This window comes from Accipiter gentilis, chromosome 31 (assembly GCF_929443795.1).
Source record: "Accipiter gentilis chromosome 31, bAccGen1.1, whole genome shotgun sequence".
Lineage (NCBI taxonomy): Eukaryota > Metazoa > Chordata > Aves > Accipitriformes > Accipitridae > Astur > Astur gentilis.
In genome coordinates, this window is record NC_064910.1 from 19,812,701 (window position 1) to 19,829,948 (window position 17,248).

At 45.3% G+C, this 17,248-nt stretch overlaps 1 protein-coding gene across 2 annotated transcripts; it reads right to left on the bottom strand.

The window, feature by feature from the left end:
- Positions 1–3,763: 3,763 nt before the first annotated feature.
- ASB11 (ankyrin repeat and SOCS box containing 11) lies at positions 3,764–16,982 on the bottom strand. 2 transcript variants are annotated; one of them, XM_049834191.1, is made up of 7 exons: positions 16,805–16,982; positions 13,728–13,807; positions 10,621–10,677; positions 8,353–8,503; positions 8,032–8,166; positions 6,907–7,098; positions 3,764–3,916 (listed from the first exon to the last, which is right to left on the bottom strand). In XM_049834191.1, exons 1-7 carry the CDS (start codon positions 16,980–16,982, stop codon positions 3,792–3,794), a joined length of 918 nt encoding a protein of 305 aa, XP_049690148.1. In that variant the 3' UTR covers positions 3,764–3,791. The 2 variants fall into 2 exon arrangements, with proteins under 2 accessions (XP_049690148.1, XP_049690147.1); XM_049834190.1 differs by having other exon boundaries at positions 10,621–10,728.
- Between the last annotated feature and the right edge of the window lie 266 nt (positions 16,983–17,248).

Sequence of the window (17,248 nt, forward strand, 5' to 3'; positions counted from 1 at the left end):
CCTGTGAGCAGGACACGTCCCAGGGGGTGACGGCTCTTCGAACACCAGTGCCCTCCCCCGGGGCTAGGGAGGACTGAGATGTGCAGGTTCGGGGGGGGGGGGGACGGACCCCAACACAGCAGCCTGGTGAGCGAGAGAAATAGCACACCAGACAAGGAGACAGGTTGACCTTGGCTAAAATGCCTGCTGTTGAAGAGTCAGACTCCTCAAGGAGGAAACTAAAAACTATTTTCTTAGTGACAGAGGAGAAATATGTCAATCCAGGAGAAGCTGATCAGGAAAGACATGCTCATGAACAAGAGCTTAGTGGTGTGAGAAAAGATACAGTGGGGGAAAAAAACCTGATTGTAAAGCTGTTTGGAAACATGGGAATGCATCTACTGGTAGAAAGAACATAGATACGAAGACTGCTTATTTTAAAGACAGGGCTGATACGAAGTCCATTTAATTTTTTTTTTTGCTTTGGATCATGAGCAATGATAGACACACTGAGTAATGAACGATGGCTTGAAGACAAGATCTGATCAGGTTGAGATCTGTGAGGTCCTCATCACTGGCATTTCTGAGTCTACACTGGATCTCTCCTAATAGATGGATAAGAAAACTGAAAAGTAGCCCAACAGATTGAGAACGATAAAAGGAAGTCTTTGGGGATTATATTGCACATCAGTAACCTATTTAAGCCACTCCTGCAAAATACACTCAGGACCAGGGGCTTTATGGCTCGCGAGCATCCATAGTGCAAGCTCGTGTTTACACTGCAAGTCAGTGTCTGTATTAGGAATCAGTAAGTGTTTGTGGTTCCGTAAAACTTTTCCAATAGTCAGCATAGCGGGTAATCATTCCTGTTGAGATATGAAGCACTTTTCACTGAAGCAGATAGTACTGGCAGTTGTTGGGAGTAAAGTCAGAGGGATGTGGTATAGCAGTGGACATTGCAGCACAGAAAAATGTCTGTGTTGCCAGGAAAACCATATGTTACCCAAATAACTGGTTTCTGTCAATGAACATAGAGTGACAGAGAAGACACCACCTGTTTTGGAGGAAAGAGAACTTCTGAGGTTAGTTAGCCCTTCTCCTGCCTGGGAAAAAAAGCACCTGACAGATGTTGTTCAAACTCATTCTGAAAAATCACCAACAAGATTCAGTAGCGTCCTAGAAAATTGTCCCAGCCTTTCCCTATTCTCACATGAGATGGCATATTTGCAAAAAAAATTAAATACCTCCTCCAGCTATTTCCTCAGTAATATTTCCATGTATTGTTACAACACAAAGCACAGTCAATGAGAATTAAATGGGTAACTCAATCATTTGAAATAAGAGCAAGAAAGTCTAGGTAAAGTTTCTAATGAATTTTCTTAATGTCAGGACTTCTGAGCTTCTCTTCTGATTTATTAAGGCTGTGTTCCCTCCAGAGTCTCTGATATACAGAATTTCAGGAAGAATGATGTCTCCAGGAGGAAGCAAAGGTGAGGTGATTTTTTGATAGGAAGCTAATATCAGCAATAAATATAGGGCAGCGTCTGCTGCTTCTTAACATAAACCTTCCTGAGAGGCTGAATAGACTTTGCATTTCCTTAATGGAGATACATTTTTTCAATTTAAAATCCTATGCAAGTGAAATACTGCTTTCATTGATGATCACAGTAGAAAATCAATTCAGTATTACACATGCTGAAATAGATTCCATAAATTGCTTTAGCTCCTTGATTGCAAAGCAAGTCTGACAACCCACACAGCTGAGGCTCGCTCTCTATTTAGATAGCGGGTGGTATTCTGACTGCCACCTTATAAACAGAGTAGGTGAGCTGGTAGTAAAGATAAGACAGAGAGATCTGCTGACATCAGATTAATATAGACATTTCTTTCTTGATAGTATTTGATTTTCAGAGGCCCTTGAGAATTTAGAGTTCAAATCTCTGAGATTCATGATATACTGTACTATACAAGGTCATTCACGTCACTGACACCTTTATGGGCAATAGCTCTTGCTGTCAGATAGCATTCAATATGTGCAAACACAGACTGAAAACTACATTCATTTTTGGCTGTAAAATTGCAGGTCCAGTCTCATGAACTGCTGGGAGCACGATTTCTCTTATTTGTGCTGAATTAATCATAAGAAAGTACGGGAAACTTTAGACCTATGGCTCAGAGAGGGAGACTGTCATGGTGAAATTAAGGGATTAGCATCGACCCAGAGAGGCTGCTGCTGCTGGAGCAGGGGCAGGATCTCAAAGGCTGCTGGAAGCCAGTCCCGTATTCAGGCTCCAGCAGGCCAATTCCCCCTGACTTAAGATGTATGGGCAGTGAAAATTGGTACCAGCATGCACAGGTCGTAATGAAACCACTACATCTCATAGCCTGAAAACGTGTCATCAGCCTCTTGAACCTGTGAAGTTGAGCAAAATGGAGACAGACTCTCCAACTTCCCATTTTACTACAACTAGTGAAACACCATCACCTGTCTAATGGCAGAAGTTTACCTAAACTCAGGTCTAAAGAAACATTTTTCCCCTCAGAACAACCTCCACAGGAAAAATAAACAAATCTTTACAGAGCAGTGCAGGCATTGCACCAGTCACTGGATTCCGCATTTCTCGGCTCAGAGGTACACGTTTTTAGCTCTGCTTTGTCCAGGCTACTAACCCTGACAATATTTAAAGTAATACCACAATGGGCAAAGTCATAAGATCTCAAAAATCCCTTTTCCCAGGGAGGTAATGAAAACCTCTTGAGTGGGGGACGAGGGAGCAGACAAGCCTGCAAACTTCTCCTCCTGGTGAGCAATATCCAACAAGGAGAACATTTGGGTGATGCACAATCATCCTTAGGGGCCCTGCTTCTCTCTGGCTCTACAGTCTGAGGACTTATCTTGAGAAACATCAAAGCATGCAAAGCTCAAAAGAGCAGCAACGCATTCCTTTGCTTTTCTTTAAACCTTGCAAAGGACAGACCTTGAAAGCTGACCTGCTGTGCCTATGAAAACATTTGCAATTCCATCCTGGAATTAAGCTAAGAAAAATTACCCGTGTAATGAACGCAGCCAGATCTCAGGTGATATAGCTTAGGAGGGATTTTTTTTTAGAAGAGATGAAGGTTTTTTTAAGACTTTCACACATTTTTGTGGGCTTACTCCAAACACCCCACACCTGCTTTGGTAACATCACTTGCACTTCAGAGGACAAGATGTGTTAGCGCTGGGGGCAGCTGGGCTGAGGACGAGGGCATGTACAGCGGCTGGACAGCCAGAGCCCGCTGGAAGTTGCTGCAGCTCCACTGGACTATGGGAAAGAGATGGCAGGATGTGAACAAAAGATGTGCAATATATCATAGATGGCTGACATTGGGCACTGGAGACTTTCATTCTGACACTAGTGGAAGAATAACAGCCGCTACCTTGATTTTTGACAATGAGATTGGATAGGCAAGACGAGGAAGATGCACAGATACTGCATGAATAAATATAACACTAAATGCAGGGGAAATCTCTGTGTGCGTGCCTGGGGGTGGGTGGATGCGTGCATCTACAAACGTCAAGTGCGTTGTTCATGTACTACAACTTCTCAGGCTGGCATAAGTGGATGTGGCAATAGAGTGTGAGGGAACTGTACCCATAATATCATTCACTGTGAAAGGTGTTTTCAACTTGCACTGTCATGTAGCAGCTAATTTTTGGTATCCACAGTAGACAGTAAATGATGTCTTTGATTTTTTTCTTTGATATAATAGTTTTGGAGTAAACAACCATTTGTTCCTCTTTCTTTTCCAGGGTAAAGATAGTCACAGACTTATCGATAAAGGAGAAAGTTCTCAAGTGGCTCAGGTAGGTGCAGCTTGTGGACTGCATATAGGCACGACCGACCCAGATGCTTTCTGATACACAACCGGCACAGCTGGGCGAGGCTGGCAGGACCTGGGGAAAAAAAAGGCAAGAACAAGAACCCCCAGCCCCACCAACAGTATAAGTCAGAAAGCAACCAACACTAGCAAGATTTGAAAATCAGATCAAGCACTACCCAATGACTTGCTGAAGTCAGGGAGAGCTAAATACATTATTGTTCATATTTAATTTATGTTGTCAAAGTTGGTTCAGTGATTTGAAAACTATAAGCACTAAAAACCTTTTTCTGCATGCATGGCTAGGCTTTCCTGCATCTTTTCTTGAGCAAATACTTAAAATACCATTAAGGCGGCTGCACTGGAGAGAGAGCTCCAGGACGCATAGCCCTTGCTCAGGATACAGGACAACACCCAGCGGTGTTGTGAGGATAAAGACAAGAGGAATTACAGGGAGCTGCAGAAGTGCTCAGTGTAGACCAGCCATTATTGGGTGGATATGGCAAACACAGTTAGTTGTTCATATATACAGAACATGCTTCTTCCAACCACTGGTGTCTCAGCAGGTACCTGCACAAGTAGTAACTACAACTTAGGCATTTTACGTGACCACGCTGTCTCTGAATATTTGTGTATGTCAGTCAGCCTATCAGTGCTCCTCAGAATAATTTCTTAATGTGTCATCCAATTTTAATTAAGTCTGACTGAAAGGAAAACATCTTGAAGATAGAAAGTCTCCAAAAGTTTTGTGCAAAAAGGCATTGAGGGTAAAAAAAAAAAAAAAAAAAAGAATAACAAATAAAAAGATAAGACCCCTTTTTGCCCTTCCCTTGCCTTGGGGGAAAGGTTGCTGCATGTGAAAAACTCATGTTAAACGTCATAGGGTCCTCTGGTAGGAGAGCTGTGGGAGGACTCGTCGGGATTACGGTGACGCCGCCTGGGCAGGGGTTCACACGGCGCTGGACACAGCCCCCAGCCCACCCCACTGTCGGTCAGGTGAGGGGCACACCAGGCACAAACCCACTGGAAACGGGGCCCCGTCGCTTCTGCAACAGCAGGCTTGCACGTGCAAATGCAACTTGATAGTGACGACGTCTCTGCTCCCCCTCCGCGCTCCTCTCGCTGGAGCTGCTCCAGGTAGAAGCTTTACACCTGCTCGGAGGGGCTCAGTTTTCAAGCCGTGTCTCAGCCCTTCCCCTCCAGTTGCTGGCCAACCAGTAGCGATCACAGCAGTGTTTGGCAAGCAATGGGTAGAGACGTGTGCTTAAAAGCCTGTCCTTATATCTTCCAGGTAAGTTTCGTAACCTGTGCTTTTACTACAGGAAAATTTAGGAGCCTAAAGAGGCTGATAATGCCCCCTCTGAGAAGAAATTAATAGAAAAATATGGGCTCTATAGAAAAGAGCACTTGTACTACTGTCACTGACGTGAAGAAGCTACCATCTCCCAAAGCAGTTAGGAAAACAGAAACATTTTATATTTCACATCACTTAATAGCTAGGAAGAGGAGCAGTTAAAGGGAGCAATCTAAGTAACCACAGCAGAAAAGTCAGGGGGTAGAAAGAAAACTGGGGTCTTATTTCAGAAAGAAGGACCTCAGAAAACACAGAAGCAGGGGAAAAGGGCAGCTGCAGATGTTAGATACAGCAAAGTATCTGAAAGCAGGACTGAGGGGACAGGTGAGGAAACTGAGGAAACTTCATTTCTGAAAAGTGAAGAGCCAACAGGAGCTGAAGTGCCCCTATAGTGCCTCTGACTGTAAGGGAGGAGAGGGCAACAAACTGAAAGTGGAAACCAAAAAGAAAATTCAGGAAGAGGAAATTATTAATATTGGGATATTTCTTTATCTACACAAACTGTCTTTCACACAGGGCAACTGGAGCCGGACAACTGCAAGTACTGCCTTTGCTCACACTGCCTGACGTTGCCAAGCCCTGAACGTCTCAGATACGGGGACAGAAGTCACAAGAGGTGAGAAGCATTCAAGCAAAAGTCCTCCCAGAAGGTTTTAGACATGACAGATTAAAGCTCTGCATGAAAAGCCATGGAGAAATGGAGCCGGACAGAAGGGTATTAAGCCAGTGTTTCATTTCCTCCATAAAACCCACCTGCGTGCGGAGGGTAGGCACAATTCCTACCTGCAACGTTAACAATATTAATAAAAAAAATAATAACAATTCCTGCAGCTGGAAGCAGGCTCTCCGTGCACTTCGTGCTTTGCTGCTTGGGGGCGAGCAAGCAGGCTGAGGGAGGTGGCAGGCTGCCTGCGCGGGGGAGCACCATTCACCCTCCATGCTGGCAAAGCCCCGGGGGGGCACAGACCAACTAACGGGTACCAGTGAGCTGGGAAACACGGGGGTTAAAGGAGGGGGGACACGACTTAATTCAGCTTGTCCATATCCCAGGGATATTGCTATCGGGTGCATCAAACTCTGGCTGTATGTGGTGCAGGTGAAAATAGCACAAGAGGATCGAGATTAATTTCTGCTCAGGGTTTTCTTCCAGTAGACTGGAAAGATAATTAATTGTAGGAAGGCTGAAAGTAAGCTGGTTTGTTCTGGGATTGCAGCTCCGTGAACCGCATGGAAGAGCTGCGTGCCGTGAAGCTGAAGAGCCACCTGGCAAACAGCTCTGCTTTCTGCTGGTGACCGGGCGCACAGGCTCTCGTGTGGCTTTTCCTGTGGGAAGCAGCACATTGAGCCACCGTGCTAGGCTGAACACAAGGTGGTGGTACTAAAATACTATCTGTGAATAAACGCGCACGGCAGTTTTTAATCCTTAGAGTCCTGATAGGTAAATATGTATAATTTTCCGTCAGTAGACAGGAAAAGAAAGCACGGAGTAACTGCCCAATTTACCCACTAAAACCCTAACACTTAATGGCAGATCTAGCAAGAAAACTGAGGTCTCTTACTCATTTGTGTGTCATGTGCTGCAGGCTTGAAATCAGTAGAGAAGAGAACTTATATAGAGCATTACTTATAAAAGCAGTTAAGAAAATGTACTTAGGTAAAGGAAATAAATACTGTTCTACTTAAAAAGAGAGAAGAAGAAAGGAAACCACTACCTTCCCGCAGCAGAAGCACCTGCTCCACTTTGCTGTTGGGTACGGCAAGATCCAGGGCACATCTGAGTTCAGCATTTCTGCATTTTGGGTTAGCACCATAGTCTGTCAGCAAAACAACTACCTCCACGCTGGATTTTCTTGCTGCCGCATGAAGGGGGGTGTCTAATCGCTTCCCCATGTTCACGTTGGCTCCTTGAGTGAACAAGAGTATGTGGTTAGACCTGGGAGGCAGCAGGAACTGTCCGAACCTGCATCACACAGGCTAGTTTCCACCAGTAGCTTCGATAAATTATGGGGATGGATGGCACACAGGCCTCCCTCATTTCTCTCAACAGCAGCAGTGCAGAACTCAGCAGGTCAAATACCTGCTGTGTAAAAGTCCTCTGAGCCACCGAACTGTCTGCACTGGACAGAACTGAGCAGCTTGACCTTCAGCCCAATAAATGTTCAAAGCCTACCATATGCTCTGTAAATTTGTTAATAACATAAAATGTAACACACATTATGTTAATCTAATTAACGGGGTGGGGGACGGACGACGACCCTTTAGGTATCTCATTATGATAACTCTGGGAGCACAGCAGGGGAAACGCTTGCCCCAGGGTCACCAGGCTCAGCAGGGCCACACTTCGAGCAGGCGCAAGTCAGCTAATGTACACCCACAGCAAAAATTTATGCTAGCTCATAGGCTGTTCCTGGACCCGCAGTGATTATTCTTTCAAGCAGCTTTACTGCTGTCTTCATCATCCACTGAGAAGCATGTGAAGTTAATGCTTAGTATGGCACTATGTCATAATCAAGGGTTGATTTTCACCACCAATATTAGCCAGCACGGTCTGTGCTCCCTGTCATCATTCTAGAAAACTAAAAGTATTTTATTTTCACATTCAGACAGTCTCAGGGAGGTCTCTGTAATTAGGGGGTTTTTTACTGAAAAAATCGTAACGTCTTCATGAATACAGGTGAAATTTTTAATAGCCTCAAACAAGTCTCACAGACTCGGGCTGCCCAAACACCCTTTGTGGAAATAACCCGTGATGTCTGCAGTGCAGAGGCAGCCTGGAGAGACCAGCAGTGTGGGCTCACACCACCGCAGCTCTCCCCCAGCCCCTTTTCCAGGTGTACCTAGCTCCAAAAGCTTCCTGACACAGTCTGTCCTCTGGTAGGTGCAAGCCACGTAGAGCGGGGTCCCGTGCTGCAGGTCTTCTTGGTCAATGTCAACCTCATGGGCCAGAAGGATCTCCATGCACTCCCTGTGACCTGTGGAGAGAAGGGCCGTTACTGAAGTGCTGCAGATACAGCCAGGGAGGCACAAGGGCTGGGAAAAAGCCAAAGCTATTTATCCATACCAGTACAGACAAGTGGTTTTTTTGAAAAAAAAATTTAACATCAATAAAAGATGTATTCTTCAGTCTTTGTTAGCTTCACTCACAGCCTGAACGTTACCTCTCTTGACCGCTTCGTGAATGGGCGACGCAAGGTGGTTCCTGAGCTGCGGCTTGGCTCCAAATTCGAGCAGCATGTTGACACAGGCCACGCTGCCACTGCAGCAGGCATTAAACAGAGGAGTGATCCCATCAATGGTGACTGCATTGACCTGGAACAGCAAGACACGCTCAGGATAATCTGGTTTAAGAGGAACGCCCTTGCAGCATGCCTCATGTGCACGCCAGAAATGCACCAGAAAAAGATGCTTGTTTAATTTCAGAATTGATTTTGTTAACAGCTTTCAGAGTTATGTGGTGTGGCACAACATATATAACAATCTCCCTTGAGGCCTCATAAGGCAGCGACACTGCCTACTATGAATGTTCCTCCTACAGTTGCTCAGAAAACGCAGATTTAAAATTTTTTTTATGTGGACAGCTTGAGTATCTTCAGTCCCATGCATTGCAAAGGGGATGGAGCACCAGGGTAGAAATACCTTAGCTCACACAGTTTAACTAGCAGGATATTTTGCCTTTAAAGCAGAGAAAGGCAGTGATGTTTAAGGACCTATTGGTTTATTCCAGGTAATTCAGCAGCAGACCATCTGCAGTTGATACCATCCTAGATACCACTTGTCCTTTCTCATTTGAACTACCCACTTGTTTACAATGCTGTATGAGTTAACCCCTTTTCCCACAAGGTGCCCCGGCTCCTCGGTGCCTCCTCTGCTTGCTCACCTTCATGGAAAACCAGCGGCAGGAACAGATCTGGCTGGAAAACAATCGTGACAGGCCCAGGAGGTGGGCAAGCCAGCACACTGTGGGGAGATACCAGGTACCACAGCACGGGGGACAGGTGTCTGCTCAGATTTTGGAGCCCAAAGTGCAGCTTGCTCTTGTGAAATTGCAAAGCTCTGACTTTTAACACTCTGTTTCAACAGCATCATCACTACGGATCCCAGACTCTTCCTTGATCTTCTTCCCCTCCTGCTAATTGCGGAGCTAAACTATCCCTCATCCTGCACAGCTTCAAAACCAGCACAAAGTAAGAAATAGATGTGCCTTGGGGGTATCTGTATTTCAGACAGAGTACATGCTGGAGCCCTGCAGCCCAGCACTGCATCCCACCTCCCCACAGTCTCATCGAGCAGATGTGGCTGGAGCTGCCGCAGGCGCTGGGCGTCTAGCAGCATCACTTCACAACAGGGCCAGCGATTCAAGCAAGCTGAAAACCAAGGGTAAGCAAGGAGAGAAGTGAAGAAGGAAAACGACCTCTTCGGTTTCCCTCTCTGCTGGGCATTGGTTTAACTGGTAAAAGAGGAAAGAATGGCAAGACAGCTGTTGTGGAGTAAATGGGTTGGTAAAACAAAAAAGAAATAAAGAGCACAGCAAGAAAGGAGAGTGGCAGAATGGCACATTTTCTCCCAGAAGCTAGACAACAGCCCATGGACTTTTTATTTATGAACAGAGTGGGGTGAAAGCAAAAACCAAAAAAACCCATCAGAACTACATATTATGCCAGGAATGGGCTGATTTCTTAGGAAAGCAACAGGTAGTTCAGAGACGATTCTCTGAGTTATAAAAGGCAATGCCATTAATATACCCAAATCAAGTAAACCTGAGCAGAAAGGGGGTTTCTTTTCATCTTTCCAAGGGATTGAAATTTGGCATTCAGTTCAGGAAGTTAACAAATGCATTTTCTTCTGCAGAGGGTAGCTTGATTGCCTGTTTTGGTGGTGCTCAATTTCTTGCCATATAAATTATACTTGAAAACCCAGCTGAATGAAATGTAGTCTTAAATACTTCATCCATTCCTGTATCTCCATTGTTAACATGTATTGTACCTTAGGTCCAACTGGGGGAAAAGTTATTTTATTAGCAGATGAAACGTTTCATTGCTCAAGCACAACTTTTTACTTACGTGAGGCTCCCAAACCATCCCACAGAAAAACAGAGGCAATCCCAGTGATCATTACGGGGCGGGGAAAAAAGTCATTTTCTTCAAGGTTATTTTCACCTAGCACCTCTCATTCCTTTTCCATCAATCCCGACTACGTTTCGCATACAGAGGGAGAACAAAACAGAATAACGGGGTGACCCAAGCAGCCACTGGGGGAAGGCAAATCCATCACCCGCGGAAACAAAGCACCCTTTTATTTCCCCCCGGTTCTGCCCAAGATGCTCCCGTCTGTCCGCAGCCTGGCCCTGCCAGGCGGGCAGCCCATCCCACATCCCCGCTGATGCGGGGAGCAGCCGTGGTCCGGACGCCCGCATCCCCGGGACTCACCTGCGCGCCGTTCTCCAGCAGCACCTTGGCGCAGGCGACGTGGCCGCCCAGGCAGGCCTCGTGCAGAGCCGACACGCGGTCTGTCGTCACCAGGTTCACGTCGAAACCCTGCAACGCAGGGCGGGGGGCATGAGAGGGAAACCCTGCCTGAACCACGCGGCTCCCCCCGAGGCCAGCGCGGGTCCCAGGGGTGGTCGGACCACGGCAGGGGAGAGCTGCGTCTCTGGGTGCGTAAACAGGTTGGATTAATGCTGTTCGGTGCTTCGGTGCTCATCCCCAAAGGCGGCAGCTGGTGATGGGGTTAAAGGGCGAGCCAGGACAAGCTGTGCCTTCTATTTCTAGCTCTTTACAAGGCACAGTCAATCACAGACATCATGTTTCTCTAACTTATAAAGGCGGCGTTACCTTCCCTGTTAAGTCCGGCACCAGGAGCTACAGCTGGTGGGATTCACCTCCCTGCACGGGGACGCCTCTGGCAGAGGTATCAGCAGCTCGGCGGGAGCCCTCGGCTCCTTCAGCGGGGAGAAACAGGCTCCCCTAGGATGCACACGATTCATCCCACGCTAAACCAGCTGTTTCTAGTGGGTCAGGTGAATCGTGTCCTAAAAATACTCCCACTGACTTTAGGGGGTGCCCAGTGTGTTTCACTCCCAGGTAGCAAGTACCTGGTAAACCCGTAACATAGATGAGATGATAAATTCCACCCACGAATCAGTTCCTCTTATTTGACCACCTAGGAAACGTTTTACACTGGAAGAAGGAACTGGGATTTACAAACGCCTTATTGCAGGTATTTCCCTAAATGACAGTTCTTACATCTATTCCTGCGCAAGCAGCAACCAGGCATGTTCACAAAGGAGGAAGCAATTGGCTAATGTGTTTTCCCCAGAATGCAGCTAAGTCTCCTGGTAACGAAGATTTCAGAGGCCTGGAAGCAGCTGCATTTTCCGCCTGATGTCTGGCGGTTTGCAACAAACCCTCTCGGCTGAGGATGCGCTCCAGCCGCGGCCGCTCACCAGATGGCAGCAGCGCACTTCGTGGTGGGCACAGCCCGGGGCTGTGGGCGCTGCCGAAGGCACCAGCCCCCGTGCAACGAGCATTAAAAGCAGCCACTCTGACCTCTTTCAGATAGAAGTTCTACGATAGGAAAAACAATGGTTTTTCAGTTACGTGAAAGCATTATTAATGTAAAGGCTGTCGCCAAAAATTTCCCGTACATTACACCAGTGCCAGGGGAGTAGATAAAACCTTGAAAAAATGTTGAGATCATTCCATTTTCTAATTGTATAGGTGTTTTATACTTAATGATCAGCATATTCCTTCAAGAGGAATGTCTCCTAGATAGTCCTGATAAAAAGAGGAGACCTATTCATAGAATCATATTCTCAATCATTATTCTTTTTTTTAAAAAAAAAAATGAAACTCAGTCATTGCAAGTGAAAGGCAAAACAGCAGTCCCTTCCATTACAAAATGAAGACCGAGTTGTAGATCTTACTATAGCTGTTTGCCAAACACTGCTTACGTTAAACCTTGTTTTCAGATGGTTATAAACTCTTCCCAATGTATCTGAAAAATCAATGTATCTGAAAAAATCTTCTCTCGGTGCTAGAACAGGCGAGTTTTTGAGCTCTTTTAAAATCCAGCGCTCCATTGTTCCCTTATGGCCAGGCATCCCCTGGAGAGCAGAAGCCTCACTGCCTTTCTTGAAACCTACGGTCCTACAGCAGAGACTTCTCAGTGTCCCACATATACTCTGAAGTACCGCTCCAGATTTAAGTTTAGGCTAGTGGTGTAAGTATGTTTGAAGCAATGAGCAATGATTATGCTGCTCCATGAACAGCTTCATCCCTACATTTATCACACTGTGGTGAGTCAGCTCCAATTCAGTCTCTGCAGACATTGCTCCCTTGATCTCTTTTCATCAGTAAGGACCCTCATCCTTCACTCCCAAAATTAAATGTCTTCAGGAGGAGAAAGGGTGGATTAACTAAATCATGTATAGCCACAACACTGGCTGCTTCTTTAGCGTATAACCATGACCAGTGTATAACTGGGGCATCTAGTGTGTAACCACAATAATAGTGTAGCCCCACAAAGAAGATGGTGTAAGGTCAGCATAAATGGAGATAGAGGGGGTCAGAAAACCGGCAAAGCCCCGAATGAATAAGCCCTCTTCCTTATTATCTCTAACCTCCATCACTTCCTTTTCCATGAAATCATTTGATATCAGCAGGTGAAGGAAAGAGGGATCAGGGAATGAGAGGGGGAATACTGGCTCTAAACAGCAACCTCTTCTAGCTGCAGCCATGCCTCCATACACGTCTAGAGCGGAGGCTTTCACACCAGCGGCTCCACTCCCTGAGGATGTTGTCCATTCGAGCTGTGGCCTCACTGGTAAAAATTATTTACCTTGAATATAAAAGGTCTGATGGCCAAGTCACAGAGCTTACACTCAGGGAATTCACTTCCCTGCAGTTGTCTTGACCGGGTATGTTGGGGGGGGCAGTCGCTCACCCACGCCAGGCGAGGGCACCGAGTTTAAGCGAAGGTGGCAAGGAAGGCGGTTGGCAAAGCATGAAGAACCATAACCGGTCTCTGTCCAGCTGCCCACTTTCAGATCCAGCTTCTTGTCCTTTCTAGTATATTCTTTCCTCTTCTCTTTCCTTTGCCTGAACTCTTGGTTCCATTTGGAGCAGAGGGTTTAAGGCTGACAGCTCTCTCTTTAGGAAGACCATGCTTGCTGTTTTATAAAGCAAGATTTTCTTTTACAGCTTTCTACCACTATTTTTTAAATAGCTGATATATGTATATATATTGCCCCTATTCCCAAGCCCAGTTTGCATGGTTTATCACTGAGAAAGAAGCCAGGGATTATTGCTTATCACACAGCAAGCTACAAGCTGTAACGGTCTTTGTCCTGGACTTGGCCCCAGCATCCTAACTAAGCAAACTAATACATGCCCAAAGGCATACACGGAAATCTATTATTTCTACAACTGGATTTCTTATGCTCTGCTGCAGTCTATTACCAGCTCACCAACTCACAGATGCAATTCAACAGAAACTACGGTGCTTCCCAACCTTTTCTTTACCTGTGGGCTTTTACCTGTGCAATCAAGGTTTTCAAAGACAGGAGACGTCCCTGGAAGGCAGCGTCGTGGAGAGGGGATCGGTCTGCCCAGCTGCCTGAAATACCAAATGCATAGAAGTTAATTCAGGTAAGCAGCAAAAGAGGATCCTTGGAGGACAGGGAAAAAACAGCTGCGTGTAAACGCAGATCAGGGCTGAAATCAATGTGGGGGTCAGCGGTGAAACTGTTTGATAAATTGATTTCAGCAGAGCAGCTGAGGGCTCAGCGTTCCTGAGAAAGCTGGCCGCTCACTAAGGGACCTACAAAAGCTTCTTGGCAGAACTTTTAAAAAAAGCTAAAAACATGCTTCAGCAAAGACCACGAGTTTAGTGCTGCTGGGACTCACCCGGGGAGTTCAGAGCCCTGCTATTCTCCTATTCAAAACCGTATCAGCCTCCGTCTTTCCTAGGGAGCTGTTGTCACAAATCATATTCCAGCTTCTCTTGCACGTCATTAAGAGACTCACAGCAGGGAGACGCAGGGATGACTTGTCTGTCAAATGACTTCTGGCATGTCCCTGGCAGTTTTATTTCCTGAACTGACAATTTCATAAATAACATCCTCCAGCTCAGACTACCAGGTAACAGGTTTCATCCTCCTCCTCACTGGAAGGTTTCAGAAAAGACATGGAAAAAATAAATTCTGCCTGAGGCTTTACTTTTCTTCCTTAATCATTTTGAGTTGTTGAACTGTTCAGGCTCCTTCATGTAGGCTAGCTTGCCCTTTTCCTTATCTTAATCTATTCATGTGCCACGAAAAAAAATTCCTTAGCCTAGCTACTACCTACAGGCAGAGTCAGTCAGCCCAGGTTAAATCCCTGCAACTCGAGTAGAGAGCAAATTTACTTGCCCTATATTAAAATTTATAACCGTACCACAACACAGTGTGTAGTAAGTAATTTTCCAAAGGCCAGCTGCATTTACAGTGCCACAGGACAGAAGCAATACCAGTGTTTGCATTCATGCTCTGTTGTACAGCAACCCCATGAGCACTGTATTTGAAACCCTTGTCTTGTTTAATTTTTTCAGCTACGGCGCACACCAGAGAGAATGGAAAGGGTGATTTATCTCCGTTTCAGGTGTTAACCCAAGGCAGGGAGAAATCAACACAGACACATCCCTGGGGACCCGAGGCCAAGGACACAGCAGAGGTTTCAGCCTCGGCCAAGGGAGTCTGCTTTTGTTACCCGAGAACCGGGATGCACTTCAGCTCATGGGGTTACGGCTTTAACTTTAGTTACTACTTGTGTTTCCATTTCTTTAAGGAGCTGTGCCGGGGCTCCTAAGGCAGCAAGCTGGCATGGAAATATATACAACCAGCACAATATATAACCAGGCTCCTAAGGACCAAGTAGGACACACCAGGCAAAAGGATGGAAACACGAACCAGGTAGGGACTGAGAAACATTTTCCTGAAAATACCCCAACCCCCCGCCATCCCTCATCATGCTGGTGACTGGAATAGGCAAGCTCAGTTCAGAACCTCAGAAGACATTGCAAGGGACAAAACCCAGGGCCCCTGTACAGCAGGAAGATTCCGAAGTAACTCAGGCAGCAGAGCTGCAGTGCCTTATTTAACCTTTTATGCATCCAGTATAGCATGTGCCAGTGCACGTCACATGCATTTACAATGCATGTGGATGCACACGCATGCCTCACCATGAAAACACATGCTGCTGCATACTTCCATGCTAGCCACAGCAACCTACCTCCCTGAAACGTGTGGCAAATATAGTTCCCATATGGGGCACTTCTTCCCTTCACAGGCGTGAGTGCCATGTCTGAAAACACTGTGTCTTTTTAAATGTCTACAGAGAAATTAAGCAGCCCTGCTGCTGCTGCGCTCCTTCACTGCAAAGAGAAAAGGCTGTGAAGCTCCGCCTGTAATCCAAAATAGTGCCCCAGCAACAGCATCACATGATCTTAGGTTTTGTAAGATTATCCTTAATGGCTTTTTGCAAATGGCAACTTGCAGATAAAAATATGTTGCGGTCTGCTAAACTTCAAGGCACTTCAATAAGAACCTGCATGACGGAAAAACTGCTGTTTGCCACGTGTCTGACTACAATTGCATGAAGGCACTTGGAAAAAAATGACAGTAATAAATTATTGGAGTTATGTTCTGGAGAATAACAAGTAAATTAATAACCCAGACATGCCTGTGTATAAAGGCTTTGTAAAAAATGCTCTGCTGCAGTAGTTTTCTTGGCCAGATCTTAATCTCTCTGCTTTGGGTGGCAATCTCGCACCACCCATGTTCTGCTCACTGTTCATGGTGGCCCTACTCATCATGAAGCAAGTGCCCAACAAATGAGTCACATAAAAATCTGTGATGTCACAACAGTGATAAGAATCTTCAAGTAGGAAAATATGTCCTCAGTCTTAGTAAGTTTAAAATACTGTCATTTTAATTACTGGAATTACCAGGCATGCAAATGCCTGTCTAGTCATTATTATGGCAGTGATGTGAAGGAGTAAAATCACTTGGAAAAGGAAAAAAACCTCAAACAACAACAAAAGACCTACTAAATACAATCTATTCCCGTGCCATATATTTTTTCAGAATAATTTTAGCTGTATTCATTTTTATCATCTGATTTAACAAAACAGGGGTTCTTGGCTTGGATTCATAAAGTCATTAGTTATATCCTCCTAGTATCTCCTTTCAGAAAATCAACATGCTAAAACTTCTCCCTAAATATTCTCTGGCAGTAAAGCTAGCTATTTAGTAAAATCATCTGTTAAGCCCACTAAAGAATGCCTCGCTTCCGAGAACAATCTTTTTATTTACCACAGTGCCTTGAGCAAATGTTGTCCTCATTCTAGCTGGGTAATTGTTGGAGTCTCATATTTTGCACACCTAAATCATGCCAACAGATACTGACACTGCAAAGACCCCAGAAGCGGAAGGCACTTCAAGTTAAAACATTCACCCATGCATTTAGCAACAGATTCCTCATTTCATGGCAACTCAATGATTTAAATCCTCAAGTTACAAAAATGTAGCAAATAATACACATTTAAATGTTAGAGCGACCATATTTTTTACTTTACCTGGGACTATTCCATAGATCTCTTCTGCTATCCTGGCAGCCTCTTTTCTGTTGCCTTTAACAATATAGAAATGGGTCAGCAAAGCCAAGGAAATCTTAATTAAAAGCTTGAAGCAAAACAATGCAAAAATGGCAAAATAAATGTTTGTGAAAGCATGGAGTATAGAACTGCCCTCCATTTTGGTTTGCTCTCTGAATAGTTTCTCAGGTCGGCTAAGTTGCACCGGGCTATTCTTGGTATCACATGTCATCTATTTTAAACCCTCCAGAACCTGCTGTTGCTCACTTACCAAAAATACATTCTGGTTTTATTTGATATGGGCTATTTGATACTAAATAACAATACCAAGGATCAGGTAGTTTGACCATCCCGTGCCATACAGGAAACAAAGAGAAAATCCTTTCCAAACCCACATGAATTAGAATAATTTTTCAGATGGATGAT

Coding starts and splice junctions, on each gene's coding strand:
- ASB11 (XM_049834190.1), bottom strand. CDS start 16,982: ATGGAGGGCAGTTCTATACTCCATGCTTTCACAAACATTTATTTTGCC. Junction 8,504..10,620: donor TGCTGGAGAACGGCGCGCAG/GTGAGTCCCGGG, acceptor TTGCTGTTCCAG/GTCAATGCAGTCACCATTGA. Junction 7,099..8,031: donor CAGGAAGCTTTTGGAGCTAG/GTACACCTGGAA, acceptor TGTTCACTCAAG/GAGCCAACGTGAACATGGGG.